Source organism: Colossoma macropomum, unplaced genomic scaffold, assembly GCF_904425465.1.
Source record: "Colossoma macropomum unplaced genomic scaffold, Colossoma_macropomum, whole genome shotgun sequence".
In the NCBI taxonomy this organism is placed as follows: domain Eukaryota; kingdom Metazoa; phylum Chordata; class Actinopteri; order Characiformes; family Serrasalmidae; genus Colossoma; species Colossoma macropomum.
The window spans coordinates 37,733-59,953 of NW_023495747.1; the positions used below are offsets into that span (position 1 = coordinate 37,733).

General features: G+C 39.3%; 1 protein-coding gene across 1 annotated transcript in view; it reads left to right on the forward strand.

Annotated features, from left to right (window-relative positions):
* Positions 1-14,759: 14,759 nt before the first annotated feature.
* Positions 14,760-22,221, forward strand: part of txk (TXK tyrosine kinase) — a 28,522-nt gene continuing 21,060 nt past the window's right edge. Inside the window, exons 1-3 of the mRNA XM_036563343.1 lie at positions 14,760-14,851; positions 20,794-20,842; positions 22,107-22,176. Coding sequence (XP_036419236.1) covers positions 14,839-14,851; positions 20,794-20,842; positions 22,107-22,176 — 132 coding nt within the window. The 5' untranslated portion in view covers positions 14,760-14,838. The remainder of the gene's footprint in view (positions 14,852-20,793; positions 20,843-22,106; positions 22,177-22,221) is intronic.

A 22,221-nucleotide genomic window follows, 5' to 3' on the forward strand; every position in this document is an offset into this window, starting at 1 on the left:
TTTGAAGAACCACTTAAGCATGCAAATGGTTTTCTGATTGTGGTTCTATATAGAACTATTCTCTTTATTAAGGAGCCCTTGAAGAACCATCTTTTTAAAAAGTATATAGAACCATTTTCACAAAGGTTCTATGTAGAGCCATACGTCACATTCTTGCTCAATCTGAAGAACTATTTTACCATGCAAAGAAACATTTAAGCATGAAACGGTTCTCTGAGTGTTCACGGTTCTATAGAACCACTGCCTTTACTAAAGAACCCTTGAACCATTTTTAAGAGTGTATTTAGAATCATTTTCAAAAAGGTTCTATATAGAACTGTATACAACACATTCTACATATGCAACAAATTCTACAAATTTTCTACAATTAAATCATGGAAAAACTGAAATATTGATCGTTGGTAAAGAAACTCAGAGACAAATGATTTATGAGAAAGTTGGTTCTTTAGCTTCATAAACCAAACCTGCAGTAGAAACCTTAGTGTGATCCTAGACTCTGAGCTCTGTTTAATCTGCATGTAAACACTGAAGTTTGGCCTTTTCTCTCTCAGAGCGACGCAGAGAAACTCATTCATGTATTTGTTATAGAGATAGAGAGCTTCCTCACAGGCTGCATCACTGTCTGCTACAGCAGCTGCACTGCCTGTGACCGCAAGGCCCTTAAAGGAGTGGTGGGGACAGCAGAAGCCATCATAGGCAACAGACTACCAGCCTTAGAGGTTGTCTACCAGTCCCGCTGCCTCAGGAAGACCAAAAAGATCCGGTCAGACAGCGTCACCCAGCACACGGCCTGTTCACCATCCTGCCATCAGGCAGGAGATTTCGTAGCATACAGGCTAGACAACCCGGCTAATGAACAGTTTCTACCCACAGGCTGTCAGGCTTCTGAACAAGCTGTGAAGCTGTGGGTCCTTCACCAACTACCATCTCACTCAGTCACTCTGTCAGTATTATTATTACATCATGTCGTCTCTGCTATGGACAATAACACCTTAACACTAAGCCACTTTAAGAACAATAACAGTCACTTAGTCACTTTAAAATGTATATTGTCTGTATATTTGTGTACATTTCTCTATATTTGTGTATATTTTTATCTGTATTTTCTCTATATTTTGTGTATATTTAATATATTTCAGTTAGTTTTTCTTGTAATTTTATTTTTACTTATTTACTTTCTGTAGAGTGTTTGTCCGAGCCTCACCACAAGCATTTCAATGCATAAATGTCCTGGCATGTTGTGCAAATGACAAATAAACTTGAAACTGAAACTACAGCAGAGTTGATCACTGTAATGGTCTTCTGACTGGACTTCCTAAGAAAACAATACATCCTTTACAACTTGTACAAAATACAGCAGCATCCTAACAAAAACACCACAGAGAGATCAGATCAGTCCTGTTTAATAGAGCTGCACTGGCTGCCTGGATCATTCAGGATACATTTTAAAGCTCTGCTACTAGTTTTTAAGGGTCTAAATGACCTTAAAGCACCTCTTACATCAGAGTGTCTGTCTGTTTATGTTCCGGCACGCAATCTAAGATCTGCAGATAGTGGCCTTCTACAGATACGCTCTGTAAAATACAGAAAACGTGTAGAGACTCTTTCAGTTATTCTGCTTCTAAACGGTGGAGCTCAATTCCACCTTTTATTAGACAGTCGAGCTCAGAGCTCACTTTAAAGAAGCATCTAAAAACGAATCTCCTTAACTCAGCATTTAATTAAAACTCTACGTCTCGTGGTTTTTATCTTCTAATTTGATCTGTTTCATTTTCTCCTGAATCTAAATACTAATGATTTCTTGTATGTGTTTTATCACCTGTCTGTAAAGCACTCTGAGCTGCCACCGGCATGAAAAGTGCTATATAAATAAAATTATTATTGTTATTGTTATTATTATTATTATTCTCACTGATTCTGAAGAACCATTTCACAAGGCAAAAGAACCGTTTAAGCATGCAGATGGTTCTCTGAGTGTTCTGTATAGAGCCATTACTTTTACTAAAGAACCCTTGAAGTCCCATCTTTTTAAAGAGTGTATAGAACCATTTTCAGAACGGTTCTATGTAGAACCATATACATCACATTCTTGCTCAATCTGAGAGCCATTTTACCAGGCAAAGAAACATTTAAGCGTGAAACAGTTCTCTGAGTGTTCATGGTTCTATAGAACTATTGTCTTTACTAAAGAACCCTTGAAGAACCTTTGTTTTGAAGAATTTATATAGAACCCATTTCAAAAAGGTTCTATGTAGAGCCATACACATCACATTATTGCTAGGGGAACCATTTTACCACACAAAGAACCATTTAAGCGTGAAATGGTTCTCTGAGTGTTCATGTTCTATAGATCCATTGTCATTAAGAAAGGGCCATTGAAGAACCATCTTTTTCATGAGTGTATATAGAATGATTATCAAAAAGATTCCATATAGAACCATATAAAACACATTCTCACTCATTCTGAAGAACCATTTTAACAGGCAAAGAACCATTTATGCATGCTGAGTGTTCAAGGTTATATATAGAACCATTACTTTTACTAAAAAACCCTTGAAGACCCATCTTTTTAAAGAGTGTATAGAACCATTTTCAGAAAGGTTCTATGTAGAACCATATACGTCACATTCCTGCTCAATCTGAAGAACTATTTTCACCATGCAAAGAAGTATTTAAGCATGAAATGGTTTTCTGAGTGTTCATGGTTCTATAGAACCATTGTTTTTACTAAAGAACCCTTGAACTATTTTTTAAGAGAGTATAGAGAATCATTTTCAACAAGGTTATATGTAGAACCATATACTACACATTCACCATCAATCTAAGAACCATTTCACCGTGCAAAGAAACATTTAAGCATAAAGTGGTTCTCTGAATGTTCATGGATCTATAAAACCATTGTCATTACCAAAGAACCCTTAAAGAACCATTTTTTTCAAGAGAGTATATAGAATCATTTTTCTATATTGAACCTTATACAACACATTCTCCATCAATCTAAGAGCCATTTCACCATGCAGAGAACCATGTAAGCATGCAAATGGTTCTATACAGAGCTCATGGTTCTAAAGAGGACCATTCCTTTTAATAAAGAGTGTATTATATTCAAAGGAGCACAAAAACACAGTGTGTTGACCTTTTTCTTTTTGGGACAGGATCATGTTTTCCGCTGTGCTACATCTACTCCCCTTTCAGCGACACTTAAGTCATTCGGGGACTGAAGACACAAACCGAACCAGTTTCGGAAGCAGATTTTTTTCTCTACTCTTACCGTCATACAACTCAAAAACTGTGCACCCATTCAGGGCCTTCGTTGTCGGGAACTCCCTTGACATTAAAATCTCCTTTTCGAGCGATACCTGGACATGAATGCACAGTTTCCTGTTACAGGAATTATAAAATCAAATTTTGTGCCTCATATTTTCAGTGGGAGACAAAGCAGGTCAGTCTAGCAGCCATATCTTTGTAACACGTGCAGAATGAGGTTGTTGGACATCCCTGAAAAAGACGTCATCTAGAAGGTGGCATATAGCTCCAAAATATGTAACTGTATTTCAGACAGATGCTGGATTTTGAACTTTACACTGGTAACAATCTGTATGTTCCTTTTCTTCGGCCTGCAAAAAGATGGTCCTTCAGTAAAGACAATGGTCCTATATAGAACCATGAACACTCAAATAAACATTTGCATGCTTAAATGGTTCTTTGCATGGTGAAATAGTTCTTCAGATGGAGATTGTGTTGTTCATGGTCCTATATAACACCAAAAAGCGTTCTTCTGCTGTTACAGTGTCAAGCTTTAAACAATAGAAGAGCCCTTTCTGGTGCTACATAGAACCATTTTCAATAAGATTCTATGTCGAATCATATATAACATGTTCTCCAACTATCTGAAGAACAAATTCACCATGGAAAGCATTTAAGCATGCAAATGGGACATGATATCTGTTATTTACTATCTGAAAGATGGACTCGTCAGACCATCTGCAGACCATCAGTCCATTTCAGACAAGCTTTAGCCCAGAGAAGTTGGCGGTGTTTCTGGACATTGTTCCCCTGGACATGATACAGTCTTGACCTGCATTTGCAGGCTCAGTGATGGATGGTGTTTATTGAGAACAGTTTCTTAAAGTATTCCTGAGTCCATGTGGTAATATCATCACAGAAACATGCTGGTTTTCAGTGCAGTGCTGTCTGAGGGGTCAAAGGTCAGAGGCATTCAGTGTGGTTTTCTGCCTTTTCCTTTGCGCACAGAGATTTCTTCAGATTCTTTTCATGATATTATGCATTGTAGAGACTGAAATATCTAAAATTCTTGCAGTTGAGGAACCTTGTTACAACATGATTTAAAACAAACTAGTTTTAATGAATTGAAACAGATACAATGTGAATTGACATTCATAGTAGATAAAAATTTAAAATACCTGTCTGTAATATTTAGATTTAATCATCATGCTTGTTGTATTTAAGTTTCTACATATTGCTTATGCTCTTAATGCTCTTAATTCATTGTTATATTTTGGTTGGACACAAAAGTGTTAAATTTGTGAAATGTGATCTTGAAATCCAATCAGGATTGTTTTCTCTGTGGTATCCAGGTAGATACAGCAGAAAGTGTTAGGAGTGTTCCGGTTAGTTGTTATGAATGTTAATACAGCTCTATACAGGACTCTTTACTGAAAGAGTCACTGTAAAACTGATACATACAACCTCAGATATATAATAATGTCTGTTACAAGATTCAAATGTCTGTGTTTAATTTAGTACAGCCAAAAAATGTTTATGTGATTTGTTAGCTTAGCGATAACATACTACTAGAATCCCAAGTAGTTCCAGAAGTTCCAGCTTTAATAATCACTAGCCACGTTTATATTCAGCCTAATAAACCATTAATCATCCGACTAATTGCTCAATTGGAATAGAATACGTCCATGTAAATACTTCAATCAGAATAGTCTAGTCGGACTGAGGCCATTCTGAATACTATTTCTATCCAATTGAACGAGGTGGGTAATCCTGTAAATAATCCGTTAAATAGAAGAATAATATCCGTGTAAACGCCTGTATCTGATTACATTCCCTATCAGAAAGTTTAAGTCCATTCTGATCATGTTCGTCGCGTCGTAGTGAAAGTTTATACCGTTCAGCATGGCGGAGCAGAAACTGGTCTGCAGAGGAGACGAAGTTTATGCTCTGATCTTTAAAAGACGGCGGTGGGACGGACGTCCAGCTTATGTGTCTCAGAACACGACGTCTTCCTCTCGGCCTTCTTTAATAAGGACATGTGAAGGACGTTTTCCTGAGTCTGACATCATTTTAAAGCAGTTAAAAACACAAGCGCTGCTCACTGCTGCTCATCTCACTCTGACTGGACTCACGTGATGTTCACTGTCATGGTAACATCTACACTAAGTGGTTCTCCATGCATGTACATCATTTTGGATCTGATTACTTGTAGTGAGCATGTAAACAGAGATTCTCCATCAGACTGTTGAGTAGAGTGAGAATAAACACCTCAGTCTTAATCTATAATCGGAATGTGTTCAGTCGGATTGGCAAATGTTTTTGCATGTAAACACAGCCACTGAGTGCGTTTACATGCACTCAACAATCCAATCATGATCAGATTTCTGCAGTTATCTGATTCTGATTCAAATGGGTGTGTAAACAGCACACTCTGATTTCTTAGATCGGAGTAAGGTGTAGAAATCCGATTAAGAAATCTGACAAAGAGGCTTGATTTTAGCTCAGTAATCAAATTTCTCAAATCAGATTTCTCAGTCTGGGCATGTGCGAAAACAGACGGCGGTACCGGAAATAAGTGAACAGCGTCGCCGCCAGCAAAATTGTTGGAGCGACACTGAAACCAAATACATGCTTGACAAAATGAAAAGTGTAAAAACGTTACGTTTACGTCGCGTCTTCTTCTCTGAGTTTATTGGCTGGTTGTAAAGCAGAAATCTGATTACTGTCTGACTCATGTAGACCCAGAGTTTCCCCATTATCTGATTACTCAAGTGTATATAAACACAGATTACTGACAAAACCTGATTTTCTGCAGTTTATTATTAAGTTCATGTAGAAAACCTCAATGTGAAAGAAAGTAGATTGTAAGGAACAGAACAGAACAGAGACAAGACTGAATGGAAACTGAACGAAAGATAAATAAGAGGAAGAGCAGAGAAAAAGAAGATGAGCTAGAACCCGATGCTGATAATAAACAGTCAGATTGCTGTGGCTGTGACCAGAACGGAGTTACTGAAATAAGGGCAACAGTGAAGAAGCTGTTTAATGCAGAACTGAACCACAGACACCCAAACACACATCGGCCACACAACGCAGACGCAAAGAGGCACAAACCAGGTCTCAGGCTGCGGAGTGGGGCTGAAATCTGAGAAAAGGAAGACTATAAAAAGGAACGGGGATTTTGTTTAGCACCCACATGTTGCCTGGAACACATCACTTCTCTAAACTGGGTCACCGTGTTACCATAAGGCCCACGGGGTCAAAAGGTCGCCACCAGGCTGTAATGCAGTTCTGCATGAAAGGTAAATGTTTATCTGGGCAGCTTTCACCAGAGAAACGCTGTGTAACGTCGGAATAAAGCACTGATCCAGCGCAGGCCGCGTGTTATAGAGGTTACATGGTTAAAAGGTGTTACACACAACATGAAGTGGAATAAAATCACTGTAACACACGGCCCACTGTCGAATGCGTCCTTTAAAAAAAAATAGCCACAAGATATGATACATATATAACTATTTAATTTACTATTAATAGTAATAGCAATAGACAGTTTTTACACCAAGCAGTGTGGTTTGTACATGGCAGACTGTAGGGCCAAGCAGCATAACACGTCCTTATCAGTGGTTGCTCAGCAACATGTTTCTTTACATATCTGCATAAGTCATCTTTGGTTTTTAATAACATGTTGCATCAGACAATCAGATGTCAACCAGGAACTATCCATTCATTTACTGTAAATACAACCCCACTTCCAAAAAAGTTGGGACGCTGTGCAGAATGTAAATGACAATAGGATGCAATGATATGCAAATCATGTAAACCACATTTTTAAAGGCAAATACTACAAAGACAACAGATCAAATGTTGAAACTGAGAAATTTGATTGTTTCTTGAAAAATATTTGCCCATTTTGAATTTGATGCCAACAACACGTTCCAAAAAAGTTGGACGGGGGCCTGTTTACCACTGTGTTTCATCACCTCTTCTTTAACAGCACTCTGTAAGTGTTTGTGAACTGAGGAGACACTGCTGTAGTTCTGAAAGTGAAATGTTTTCCTGTTCTTGTTTGATACAGGATTTCAGCTGATCATCAGTTCAGGGGCTCATTTGTCATATTTTTCATTTCATAATGCGTCAGTGGTGACAGGTCTGGACTGCAGGCAGGTCAGTTTAGCACCTGGATTCTTTTATTACAGAGCAATGCTGCTGTAATACATGCAGAATGTGGTTTAGCATTGTCTTGCTAAATAATCAAGGCCTTCCCTGAAAAAGACGTCGTCTGGATGGCAGCATATGTTGCCAAAACATGTATATATCATTCAGCATTAATGGTGCTTCACAGATGTGCACGTCACCCATGCCATGTGCACTAATGCCCCCTATACCATCATGAACACTGGCTTTTGAACTGTGCACTGATAACAAGCTGAGTGGTCTTTAGCCTGGAGGACACAGTGTCCATGATTTCCACAAAGAAGTTCAAATGTTGATTCGTCAGACTACATGTTTTTTTCAGCATTGCACAACTTTACCAGTCTTTTGTTCCCCCGTCCCAACTTTTTTGGAATATGTTGTTGGCATCAAATTCAAAATGGTCATATATTTAAAAAAAAATACAATTTCTCAGTTTCAACATTTAAAATGTGGTCTTTGTACTGTTTTCAATTAAATATAGGGTTTAAATGATTTGCACATCATTGCATTTGTTTTTATTTACATTTTGCACATCCCAACTTTTTTGAAAATGGGGTTGTACAAATAAACATTAATACAGTAAAAAAAACCTAATAAAGAGATAGATTAACTGATTTAACTAAAAGAAGGATTGACTAAACTGATTTGACTTAATGAAGGATTGATTAAACTGATTTGACTTAAGTAAGGATTAATTGAACTGATTTAACTTAATAAAGGATTGATTAAACTGATTTGACTTAATGAAGGATTAATTAAACTGATTTAACTTAATGAAGGATTAATTAAACTGATTTGACTTAATGAAGGATGGATTCAACTGATTCAGCTTACTAAACGGTTAATTAAACTGATATAACTTAATGAAAGATTAATTAATAATTTAAGTTAATAAACAGTTGATTAAACAACAGAATGAAAGATTGATGAATTTGTTTAACTTGAAGGATTGATTAAACTGATTAAACTGATCAGATATTGATTAGGGCTCGGAATTCTGGGAACACACTGATGGACAGACAGATCGACTGCCCATCTGTGTGTATCCTGTATGAAGTGGACTGAGGCTTCAGCTGCTAAACATCAATGTAATGTCTACAGATGGAGCTTCACTGCAGTATCAGCACCTGTGAGAGTGATGAGCCCGCAGTGAGGGTCTTACACCGGCTGTCCAGCAGGGGGCGATATTTACGCTGAGAGTTGAGGGTTTGGACACATCAGTGACTGTGTAAAAATAAACACTGTGATTTTTTCCACAGATAGCAGACGGTGGTGAGCTGCCGAGAGCAGACCAGAGGGCTTTGTTGCTGAACGAGTGCAGTGGGTGAGAGTTTTACTGCACCTTCAGTCACAATCAACCGAATCCTCCACTGAGAAGCTCCTGAAGCTTCATCAGTCCAATCAGCTGGGTTATATTTGGAGTCTGGAAAGAATTGAAGGGGAATTCCACCAGTTTTTACAATTTTTACTGCATAATTAAACTGTTCAGATGTAAACAGAGCGGTTCAGAGCGGTTCAGAGAGGTTCAGAACGGTTCAGAGAGGTTCAGAACGGTTCAGATTGGTTCAGAGAGGTTCAGAGAGGTTCAGAGAGGTTCAGAGTGGTTCAGAGAGGTTCAGAACGGTTCAGAGTGGTTCAGAACGGTTCAGATTGGTTCAGAGAGGTTCAGAGAGGTTCAGAGAGGTTCAGAGAGGTTCAGAACGGTTCAGAGTGGTTCAGAGAGGTTCAGAGAGGTTCAGAGTGGTTCAGAGAGGTTCAGAGAGGTTCAGAGAGGTTCAGATTGGTTCAGAGTGGTTCAGAGAGGTTCAGAGAGGTTCAGAGAGGTTCAGATTGGTTCAGAGTGGTTCAGAGAGGTTCAGATTGGTTCAGAGTGATTTGGTGTGAAACGCTCTGTTCCAGATAAACGTACCGAGTCAGAACTGTTCACAGTGGTGGTGATAGGAACCAGACGTCCACCTCTAAAAGCTCCCTCACAGAAAGTTCCTACAGTAAATGGTTATGAATTCACTGCCTGATGACTGAGACACTGTTTTATGATAGTTTAGAGAACTTAAACTCCATTCATGGTGGAGGGATACATGCAGGGCGCTGTGAGGCAAAATAGTCCCCAAAGAAAACTTATTATTTCAGATTTTCCACTATTTTCATCATCAACATTCATATAAACTCGTGTAGGTTCACTGGTGGTTCTGGATAGTAAATAAAATGTCTATATTTGTGTTGTAGTCATGGCGACCCCTGGTTCCTATCACCACCACTGTAAAGACAGCTGACACACTGAATTATGGGGGAAAACTCTACAGCACTGCACCAGCAGTAGGATATTTGGGAAGAACTTGATTTGGGGAAACTAAATGGTGACATATGGATGATTCTACTGATCTGATTTAGACTCAGAGCTGAAACCCAATTGGGACTTTTAACTGATCTTGGACTTTAGACTAAAATCCTTTCACTTTTAGTGACTCTAAACCTTAATTATGTTTATTTTATTAAAACTAATGATTCAACATTCCATTTTGTCACTACCAAAACAATCATAACTCTGCCTAAACTTTACCAAGTGTTTCAGTAGTGACTGTTTCAGTAGTGACTGTTTCAGTAGTGACTGTTTCAGCTGATTTTGAGCTCAAAAACTCAGCCAGTTGACCAGCAAACACAGCTCTGAACAGCTGTTCACACAGAAAACCATCATATTTTTCACACAGAAAAGTCACTCAACTGTATTCATACTGATACCTGTACTCATAAAAATACACCGATACCAACATCAGATACCAGCTGGTGTAATGTGACCGCATTACGAAAGCTAATGAGCAAACGACTCAGGCTGGCAGTGCAAGAGGCTCCGCCCACACAGAGGAGTGTTTCTGACAGTCGGATAGACCAGGGACGCAGCTCCGCTCCTGGAGGGCTGGTGTCCAGCACCGTTTAGTGGTTCCCCTGTTTAGACACACCCACTAAACCTATCAATTAACAGACGAGGGGCACCTGCACAGTGAATTAACACACAAACACAATCTCATCTACTTTCACAATACGGGTGACAACACAGACTAACAAAACACTACCAAAATCCATATATATGACCCTTTACTCTGGTTAACGGAATAGAATTGCAGGGTATAAACACTGTTTTTTTAAAACTGTCCTTGTACAGTGCTGTGAAAAAGTATTTACCCCTTCCAAATTTCTTGTATTTTTGCATATTTGTCACACTTCAATGTTTCAGATCATCAGACGTGTCACCGTTAAAAGGTGATTTCATTTATTGATCGGAAAAATTCTGATGTCAACAAGTAATTGTCCCCTTAGCTAGTAAACCAACCAGTTAACCAAATTCAATCGACTATTGGGGTCAGTTTCACTGCCACACCCAGGCATGATCACTGCCAGACCTGCTGAATCTAAACATCACTTAAATAGGACCTGTCTGGTGATGTGAAGCAGCTAGACGGTCTCAAAAAGCAGCACATGATGCCACGATCTAAAGAGATTCAAATACAGATGAGAAGCAAAGTCACTGAAATCAATTGTCTGGAAAGGGTTACAGAGCCACTGATGAGGCTCTGCAACTCCAGAGAACCACAGTGAGAGCCGTTATCCACAAATGGAGAAAACTTGGAACAGTGATCAACCTTCCCAGAAGAGGCCAGCCTACCAAAACTTCACCAAGAGCGCATCGAAGACTCATCCAGGAGGTCACAAACGAACCCAGATGAACATCTAAAGAACTGCAGGCCTTACTTGCCTCAGTTAAGGTCAGTGTACACAATTCCACAATGAGAAAGACTCTGGGCAAAAATGGCATTCATGGGAGCTGCAAGGCGCAAAGCACAGCTGACCAAAAGGAACACAAAGTCTCGTCTCACATTCGCCAAAAAACATCTAGATGACCCACAAGACTTTTAGGATACTCTTTTGTGGACTGATGAGTCTAAGGCTGCGTTAACACAGCAGGTAAAAGTGGCCCAAATCTGATTCTCTCACCAAATCTGATTTCTTTGTTTGGCTGTTCAGATTGTCTTTTAAATGTGATCTGTATCATCAGTCTGAACAGATCAGCTCCTAAACTGACCCACATGGTCAAAAGAACAGAGCGTCACGCTGCTTCACGGCTCATCCAGAGGTAAACAATCACGACCGCCAACGAACGCCAGTCGCTCCCGGAGGATCAGCTTCATCTTCACCAGCATCACAGGAGCCATCATGAAGCTTCACTGACTGACAGCTGGGCTCATCACCCAGAATGTGTTGGAGCCGTAAAAAGGGCGCGGTCACTTCTTTGGTTCGCGTCCTCGGATTCTTTAAACTCTGCTTTCAGACTTTTACCTGTTCTTTGACGCTGCAGCCTCGTTCTCCTGCGGCCGCATTCGGACATTTCTTTAGAAATCTCTTCAACACGGAGGGTTTTGGATGAGTCTCTTCTAATTTTTCATACAGAAATATCAGCCTGAATGTTTCTGAGTCTCAGCAGCACGAAATGATGATGAACGTCAAGCTGGATTGACATAAAAGTCGCAAGAATTCTGATCTGGCTGTTCAGACTGAGTCACACTGCCGCAGATCAGATACGTATCAGATTTCAGTACCACATATGAAAGCGTCTCAAATCAGAATTGAAAATGTCAGATTGAGTGTGTTTATCTGATCACACTGACACTCAGACACACATCTGAGTCACACATGAAGAAAAAAAATCCTGCTGTCTGTCAGAAAATCCTGAAGGAGCTCAAGCACAGTTGGGTTATGCAGCCGGACAATTATCCAAAGCACACAAGCAGGTCCACCTCTGAATGGCTCAAAAGAAACAAAATGAAGGTTGTGGAGTGGCCGAGTCAAAATCCTGACTTGAATCCCACTGAGATGCTGTGTCAAGACCTTAAACGGGCAGTTCATGCTCAAAAACCCTCCAATGTTGCTGAATTAAAACAATTCAGCACAGAAGAGTGGGCCGAAGTTTCTCCGCAGCGAAGTAAAAGACTCACCGCAAGTTATTGCAAACGTTTGATTGTAGCTGTTACTTATTAGGTTTAGGGGGCAATTACTTTTTCACATGGGTGATATCAGTCTTGAATAAATCTTTATCTTCAACAAACTGAGTGATCATTTAAAAGCTGCATTTTGACTGTTGTGTTGTCTTTATCTTATTTAAATTAGTTGGATGATCTGAAACATTTACATGTGACAAACTAGCAGACATAGAAGAGATCAGGTGAGGGGCAAATATTTTTTCACAGCACTGTTAAATAGGCTGTACAGAGATCATGCTGTCCTACTGAGTATATTTCAGTGCACAGTGTGGTTAGCCGAGCCGCTGTAGCTCAGTTTCTCAGCCAGTTTTCTCAGAATGCACTGCATGTTGATTTGAATAAGCTTTATTTATTATCTGTTATTGTCTATAGACAGAGCAGCGTCTGTAGAGGCTGCCTTTCATGGACAGAGCATTTTCATCCAGTGTGAGTATATAAATCATTCCAAAAAAGTTGGGATGCTGTGCAAAATGTAAATGTGCAAATCATTTAAACCCTATATTTAATTGAAAATAGTACAAAGACAACATATCAAACTTGAAACTGAGAGATTTTATTGGTGTTTGAAAAATATTTGCCCATTTTGAATTTGATGCCAGCAACACTTTTCAAAAAAGCTGGGACAGTAATGAAAGAGCATCTCAGAGAGGCGGAGTCTTTCAGAAGTAAAGATGAGGAGGGGTTCACCACTCTGTGAAAGACTGCACCATCAAATAGTGCAACAATTCAAGAAGAACGTTTCACAACATAAAACAGCAAAGAACTTCTGCTTTTCATCATCTACGGTACATAATAACATTAAAAGACTCAGAGAATCTGGAGAAATCTCTGGATGTGGGTCAAGGCCAAAAACCAGTACTGGCTGGCTGTGATCTTAGAAACATATGCTGCCATCCAGACGACGTCTTTTTCAGGGAAGGCCTTGATTATTTCAGCAAGGCAATGTCAAACCATATTCTGCATGTATTACAGCAGCATTGCTCCGTATTAAAAGAGTCCAGTGCTAAACTGACCTGCCTGCAGTCCAGACCTGTCACCACTGATAACATTTGGTGCATTATGAAATTAAAAATATGACAAATGAGCCCCTGAACTGATGAGCAGCTGAAATCCTGTATCAAACAAGAACAGAAAACATTTCACTTTCTAAACTACAGCAGTGTCTCCTCAGTTCACAAACACTTACAGAGTGTGTTAAAGAAGAGGTGATGAAACTCAGTGGTAAACAGGCCCCCGTCCCAACTTTTTTGGAACGTGTTGGTGGCATCAAATTCAAAATGTATACATGTATATGTATGTATATATATATATATATATATATATATATATATATATATATATATATATATATTTAAATGCATTCCTAGCTTCGGTTCAGTTCTTGATGTTCCACACTGATTTTCAGACTTTGGGCCACATTTACTCCAAAACAATGGGATCTAACTGCTCACCATGTGGCCATGAGGGACAGGGATGCAGCCTTACTTCCTGCTCTAAAATGCAGAGGCGTGGCTAAAATAAAGCTCCACCCACTGACTAAAACTCTGTCTTTCAGTAGTGACACGAAAACATGGGACGGCATTTTCATTTAAAAACCAAACTTGTTTTTTTATTTGATAAATCAAAATCTTTCAGCTTCACTTTCAAATAAATAAAAGTATCTTTTTAAAAACAACCTTAAAAAATATAAAAGTATTATTTAAACAAGTGTAAATTTAGTGGTTAGGGTTTGGGACAGACTCCTCCCAGTAGAAAGTACTCTATAAATGATGATTGTGTATGTATTTAGCTTATTACTATATTCTACATATCCTATATATGTTACATTTAAACTCTAAATACTTTATTATCATTATTATTATTATTATTATTATTATTATTATTTGATTATTTTTTGTTTGACTGCGGGAGCTCAGTTTGGTGTACGTGTGTTGTGTCAGGAGGCTGTAGGCTGTTGGTGCATTGACTTAAATGTAAAATGTGTTTAAAAGTGTGAAGAAATCACTGATAGTTTCCACACTTTTATCTAGAAGCTGAATTAACTGGAGTGTGTGTGTGTGTGTGTGTGTGTGTGTGTGTGTGTGTGTGTTATCTCTCCGATCACTCGTACGTTTCTCTCTCACATCCTGTGTGACGTTAACACTGTCATTCTACAGCCATGTGTGTATGTGTGTATGTGTGTATGTGTGTGTATGTGTGTGTGTGTGTGTGTGTGTGTGTGTGTATGTGTGCATCCTACGTCATCCTGTTCCTCTGAGAGCCCACACACACACACACACACACATACAGAGCTCGAGTCTCTGTAGACTGAAACACATGTGAGTGCAGACGGCGGCTGGTTAGAGGAGCTCTGAGCACTGCGGAGATGATCCAGTCCAGTAAGTACACTCTCACTGTCAGTGTGTGTGTGTGTGTGTGTGTGTGTGTGTGTGTGTGTGGTCGTTCTGGTTTTAATTGACTCTACACACTCCAGCACACCTGCACTGTAGACATTCTTAAAGGGGAATTCCACCAATTTCTCAGATTTTTCTGCACAGTTCAGTGTGCGCGGTGTAATCAGAGGGATTCAGAGTGGTTTGGTGTGAAATGGTTCAGATGTCTTTACAGTGGTGGTGATAGGAACCAGGGGTTGCCATGACTACAACACAAATATAGACATTTTATTTACTATCCAGAACCACCAGTGAACCTACACGAGTCTTCTGAGTTTATATGAATGTTGATGATGAAAATAGTGGAAAATCTGAAATAATAAGTTTTCTTTGGGGACTATTTTGCCTCACAGCGCCCTGCATGTATCCCTCCACCATGAATGGAGTTTAAGTTCTCTAAACTATCATAAAACAGTGTCTCAGTCATCAGGCAGTGAATTCATAACCATTTACTGTAGGAACTTTCTGTGAGGGAGCTTTTAGAGGTGGACGTCTGGTTCCTATCACCACCACTGTGAACAGTTCTGACTCGGTAAGTTTCTTAAACCACTCTGAGTGACTCTGTTTACATCTTAACCACTAAATTATGCAGAAAGGTAAGAAAGAGCTACTTCCCGATCCCAGATGAGGATCTTTGTTCTTAAACAGGCGTGATCATAGCACATGATTCATGATATGATTGTGCTCAGCTCTGCTGATATTTTAATCCATGAAATGAACTGAAAGTGTGTGACGGTGTGAACTGGCTGCTATTTTGGTTCATATACGGATCACAGTTGCTCCTCCAGCCGCTCTCTGGTGCTCTGAACGCAGCTGGCTGTGAGCGAGATATTCGGTAGTGCTGGGCCGTTAGTAAAGCAGTGCTCAGTCTCTGTAGAACTGAGATCAGGACTTTATTAGAGATGAACAGTGATATCAGAATCATATCAGCATCAGCAGATAACTGATTAAAAACAATCAACATCAGACAGATTTGGATGTGACTGATGTTCGATGATGTTACTGCACTGAAATATGCGCGTTTTAGTCATTTTACCTCACTTATAACTCTGCATTCTGCATTTTATAAATGTTTCATAAATGTTTCCATCATAATTACATCAGTGTAAGAACATCAGATATCAGCATCAGCCCACATTTCTCTTCAGTGCATCTCTGGTACTGTACCTATTTATCTTCTGTGTTTATTCATCTATTTTATGAATGAAACTGTATTTATAAACACTCAGACAATGCTACTGTAATCCAGCAGCTCTGAATCCGTCACTGCGCTCCTGACAGTCGCTCACTGACAGTTGCTCCCGCAGAGGCTTCTTTGGGGTCAGCTGGTCAGTTTGTTGGAGGATGATATAGATCTGTGTGTTTATAATACACTGTACAGCAACATCCATTAAAAATATGTAATCATGGGGGGGTTTGTTTTCAAAGTTAGCTCTGTGGGCTAAGAAGACCCCCCAGACTAAAGGGCCCCTGTTAGTGTATCATCACTGATACGTTACTTAGATTTTCATCATAAAGATTCAGAGCCGTTCACTGCATTTCAGCTGGGGTTAGCGACACATGCTAACTACAGCCATCGTTAGCTGGAACTGGGCAGCAGGTTTGGTCGTCTTTATGGAGAGCAGCTTTTAGTCTGTTTGGTTGTGAATTTGTTTGTGAGTTTGGTGGTGATTTTGTCTGTTTGTGAGTTTGTAAATTTGTTTGTGTTTGTTTGTGAATTTGTTTGAGTTTGTTTGTGACTTTGTGTGTTTGTGAGTTTGTTTGTGAGTTTGTTTGTGAATTTGTTTTAGTTTGTTTGTGAATTTGTGTGTTTGTGAATTTGTATGTTTGTGAATTTGTGAGTTTGTTTGTGAATTTGTTTGTGAATTTGTTTGTGAATTTGTGAGTTTGTAAGTTTGTGAGTTTATTTTTGAGTTTGTTTGTGAATTTGTTTGAGTTTGTTTGTGAATTTGTGTGTTTGTGAGTTTGTTTGTGAATTTGTTTGAGTTTGTGAATTTGTGTGTTTGTGAATTTGTTTGAGTTTGTGAGTTTGTGAATTTGTTTGTGAATTTGTTTGTGAATTTGTTTGTGAGTTTGTAAGTTTGTGAGTTTATGTTTGAGTTTGTTTGTGAATTTGTTTGTGAGTTTGTTTGTAAATTTGTTTGTGAATTTGTTTGTGAGTTTGTTTGTAAATTTGTTTGTGAATTTGTTTGTGAGTTTGTTTGTAAATTTGTTTGTGAATTTGTTTGTGAGTTTGTAAATTTGTGAGTTTGTTTGTGAGTTTGTAAATTTGTGAGTTTGTTTGTGAGTTTGTTTGTAAATTTGTTTGTGAATTTGTTTGTGAGTTTGTTTGTAAATTTGTTTGTAAATTTGTTTGTGAGTTTGTAAATTTGTGAGTTTGTTTGTAAATTTGTTTGTGAATTTGTTTGTGAGTTTGTAAATTTGTGAGTTTGTTTGTGAGTTTGTAAATTTGTGAGTTTGTTTGTGAGTTTGTTTGTGAGTTTTGCAGCTCTGCATTTCATCCACACCTGATCTGTTCTGTAAGTTGCAATAATCATTTGGAAATTAATGTTTAATGCTGCTTTGGTTAAATGCTTAACTTGTTCTTGTTGTTGCTTTAACAACAACAACAACAACAATAATAATAATAATAATAATAATAATAATAATAATGGTATGCCACATAATATAATATAATATAATATAATAATATGGTTATTATTATTATTAATATAAAAATAATATATAATATTATTTTTATTGTTGTTTGTCATGATGATGATGATGATGATGATTATTATTATTATCAGTCATTATGTAATTAATATAAACAAAACATCTACCTGAGCCTTTGCAATGAAAAACAGCACATGCAGCATTTTTTGCAAGCATGGTTTGGCGCTGTTTGACACCCTGTATTTAAAATAAAGGGGTCACTAAAATGTAAATAAAACAGTTGAGCTTTTTATTGTAGAAGAAAACAACAAACAAACAGATACAATAGAAAATAAACAGAACATAGAAAACGAAATAACTGAGAGTCTAAACCAGTGGAATGGTTAATATATGGTTTTTGGAGGGACTTAATTAATCACCAAATTTGCACTTCAGTTGTTTCTATTTTACTCTCATTGGTCTTTTTCAGAGTTTGTTAAAATACATGCATAAATTAGTAGAGGCCTTTATTTCATTTTTAAATATCGTAGCTTTACTGCTGTACTGTATCTAGACTAGAAATGATTTGACATGGAAATGATCAATTCTGCAAAACTTACATAACAAATTGATGCAAAATTTGACATTTTACCCCAGTTAGGGGCTCTTCTTACCCCAGTTAGGGGCTCTTCTTGTGTCAGGTACACTCTCAGAAATAAAGGTACTAAACTGTCACTGTCACTGGGGTACCTTTAGTCAGGGAACATAACTGAACCATAATCCACTGAATGATATGTTCTAAGCTGTACTGACTCCACACACCCCGTCTCGTCTCCAGGCTTTTATTTTACTGTTCTGTTTAAAACATTCGGTTATGAAAAGGTACAAATACGAACTTTTCACCTGGAAACACTTATTTAAGGTTCACAATCAGACCTTAAAACCACTGTTGGAGCTTTGAGGGAACATTTACACTGTTTGTACCTTGATGAACGAGAAACGTACCTGAACAGAACCTTCATTTCTCACAGTGTACAGGGTAGTGGGACAAGATGCCCCACTTTACGATGCACAAGCTAACCTCAGCAGATGTGTTTCAGATTGACAGTAAATGGACGTTGTTCTCGAGGGTGATGCATTCAGGAGATGTGTCACGGGGGTGGTCCACTCTGTTTTTAAGTCAGATTAACCCCACACTCCCTGCCATCTCTCCGTCCTTTCATTTTAATTTTCTATTTAAATTTAATGTATAAAAAGGCACAACTGCAACTTTCTCCCAGGAAAGGGAATGAAGTTCAGCTTTAAGGTACTCAGTTGGACCTTAAGGACCTAAACAGTAACACTGTATGTACTTTGGGGGTCTCAGATGTGCCCGTACCTTTTCTGAGAGTGTGTGTTTGAGTGTACGAGTGGTGCATGGTGAGTGTGACGGTGTTGACTGTGTCCTCCGTACTGAGCACTGCGGCTGAGAGGAAGGAAACCGTTCCATTTAGAGCATTAAGGCTGATACGGCCGGCCGGCCTGCGTGTGAATGTCACCGCTGGTCTGTGTGGGTGACTGAACTACATTTAAATATGTTTGATTTTCCCCAGTTATGCAGATTTTGGTTAAATAAATCCTCTGAGTTTAATCTAACAGGTTTAAACCTCTCAAACAGGGCAGCTCACCTTTACAATGAACAACACAACTGTTTCTCTTGGCTTTGGCCTTCAGCAGTTGGTGATAGGAACCAGGGGTCGCCATGACTACAACACAAATATAGACACTTTATTTACTGTCCAGAACCACCAGTGAACCTACACGAGTCTTCTGAGTTTATATGAATGTTGATGATGAAAATAGTGGAAAATCTGAAATAATAAGTTTTCTTTGGGGACTATTTTGCCTCACAGCGCCCTGCATGTATTCCCTCCACCATGAATGGAGTTTAAGTTCTCTAAACTATCATAAAACAGTGTCTCAGTCATCAGGCAGTGAATTCATAACCATTTCATGTAGGAACTTTCTGTGAGGGAGCTTTTAGAGGCACCCATTGTCACATTTCTGCATAATTTAGTGGTTAAGGTGTAAACAGAGTCACTCAGAGTGGTTTGGTGTGAAACACTCAGTTCTAGTCAGAACTGTTCACAGTGGTGGTGATAGGAACCAGACGTCCCCCTCTAAATGCTCCCTCACAGAAAGTTCCTACATGAAATGGTTATGAATTCACTTGTATTGTGAATTGTATTTGGATCACATTCAGCCTTTAAAGTCCAGTTTGTTGAAGGTCTCTGGTTTGAGGAACCTCTTTTCTCAGAATGAGAGCTGGGGCAGCTGCAGACGGACAGTGAGGAGAAGTGAGGAGCTGTGAGCGGACGAGTCGCTCTGGAAGTGAATCTGAGGAGCCTCTGTTTGTGTTTGTTGTGTTTTTGTTTGTTTTTATTGTGGTTGTGTTTGTGTTTGTTGTGTTTGTTGTGTTTTGGTAAATGAATCTGAGGCTGACAGTGAAATCCAGTGAAGCTCCAGCTGAAGGTTCTTTAGATTCTGTCGATCAGCTGAAGAGCAGCTGTGCGTCCAGTGAGGGCTCTTACTGACCTCTGCGCTGTCCAGCAGCTCTGCAGTGGACTGAGTTGCAGCAGGACCGTTTGTGTGTTTGGGTCTGAATGCAGTGCTGCGTGTGGTGATGAAGGTCAGGTTGTGTCTGTTTATGTGTGTATTGAACTGAAGGAGTGTAAACAGTGTTCTTGTATTGATTACAGTGCAGGTTAGTGTTTCACTGAGCAGGTTAAATGGGGGATTATGGTTTATGATTTTGCTCACTCTGCTGATTATGAAGTGGTGTGGGAGACGTGAGAGTCGCTCTTATTGATCTGAGTCACTAAAACGAGCCGGAATTCCCATCAGTAGTGCGAAGCCCCCGACTGTGGTGGGTGTTAAACTTCCCTTTCACAGTAAAAGGCCGTAGGTTGGGGTCAGTTCACTAGATCATTATCAGTAGCTGGCTAAACACACACTCACATGGTTATTTTACATGATCCAACTGTACATAATGGTAAACCTAATCATGTAACTTGTGATTCATGTCATTTCCGCCTGATGTTCATGTTTGATACCTCACAGATGTGTCAGTGGGTTTAAAAGCAGAGCTTTGAAGTGCTTTAATAAGCTCTCATATTTCTGATCATTGTTTTGCTGAAGCAGCAAACCTCAGTTTGTATATGTGAGAGAACTCTCTCTCTCTCTCTCTCTCTCTCTCTTTCTCTCTCTCTCTCCAGGTCACTCCATCTATTCCATCTTCTGCTGCTGTTGTGCTCTGGAGACCCGGTAAGATACTACATTTCCCACAATGCACATGGAAAAGTGAAATAGCCTAATTATTCCATCCACATCTCCATTCATTCATCCACTAACTCTTTTATTCATTAATCCATTCAACCTTCCACTCACTCATTTATCCACTGATACATCCATCCTTCCTTCCATCCACACACCCATTCATCCATCCATCCTTTCATCCAAACATCCATCCACTCATCCATTTATCCATTGATCCATCCATCCTTTCACTCGCCCATTAATCCAATGATCCATCCATCCAACCATCCATCCATCCATCCATCCATCTATCCTTTCACTTGCCCATTAATCCAATGATCCATCCATCTGTCCATCCATCTATCCATCCATCCATCCATCTATCCTTTCACTCACCCATTAATCCAATGATCCATCCATCTGTCCATCCATCTATCCATCCATCCATCCATCTATCCTTTCACTCACCCATTAATCCAATGATCCATCCATGCTTCCTTCCATCTACTCACCCATTTATTCACTGATCCATCCATCCCTCATTCCATCTACTCAGCCATTTATTCATTGATCCATCCATCCATCCATCCATCCATCCTTTCATCTATCCATCCATCCACTCACCAATTAATCCAGTGATCATCCGTCCTTTCACTCACCCATTAATCCCATGTTCCATCCATCCTTCCTTCCATCTACTAATCCATTTATTCACTGATCCATCCATCCTTCCTTCCATCCACTCACCTATTTATCCATTGATCCATCCATCCATCCATCCACCCATTAATCCAATGATCCATTCATCCTTCTTTCCATCTACTCACCCATTTATCCATTGATCCATCCATCCATCCACCCATCAATCCATGCACTCATCCATTTATCCATCCATCCATCTATCCATCCACCCATTTATCCATCCATCCATCCATCCATCCATCCATCCACCCATCAATCCATGCACTCATCCATTTATCCATCCATCCATCTATCCATCCATCCATTTATCCATCCATCCATTCATCCATCCATCCACCAATCCATCCATGCACTCATCCAGTTATCCATCCATCCATCCATGCATCCACCAATCCATCCATGCACTCATCCATTTATCCATCCATCCATCCATCTATCCATAAATCAATCAATCCATCCATCCATCAGCCCAGTCATCTAATCTCTCTCTCTCTGTCTCTCTCTCTCTCTCTGTCTCTCTCTCTCTCTCTCTCTCTCTCTCTCTCTGTCTCTGTCTCTCTCTCTCTCTCAGTACCAGTACTCATGTGGATCTGAACACCAGAAATGGAGAGTATAACAGGCATCCAGGCTACACCAACAGAGTAAACACCCATCCCTTCACAGTATCTGCTCTGTTTCCTCTGTAA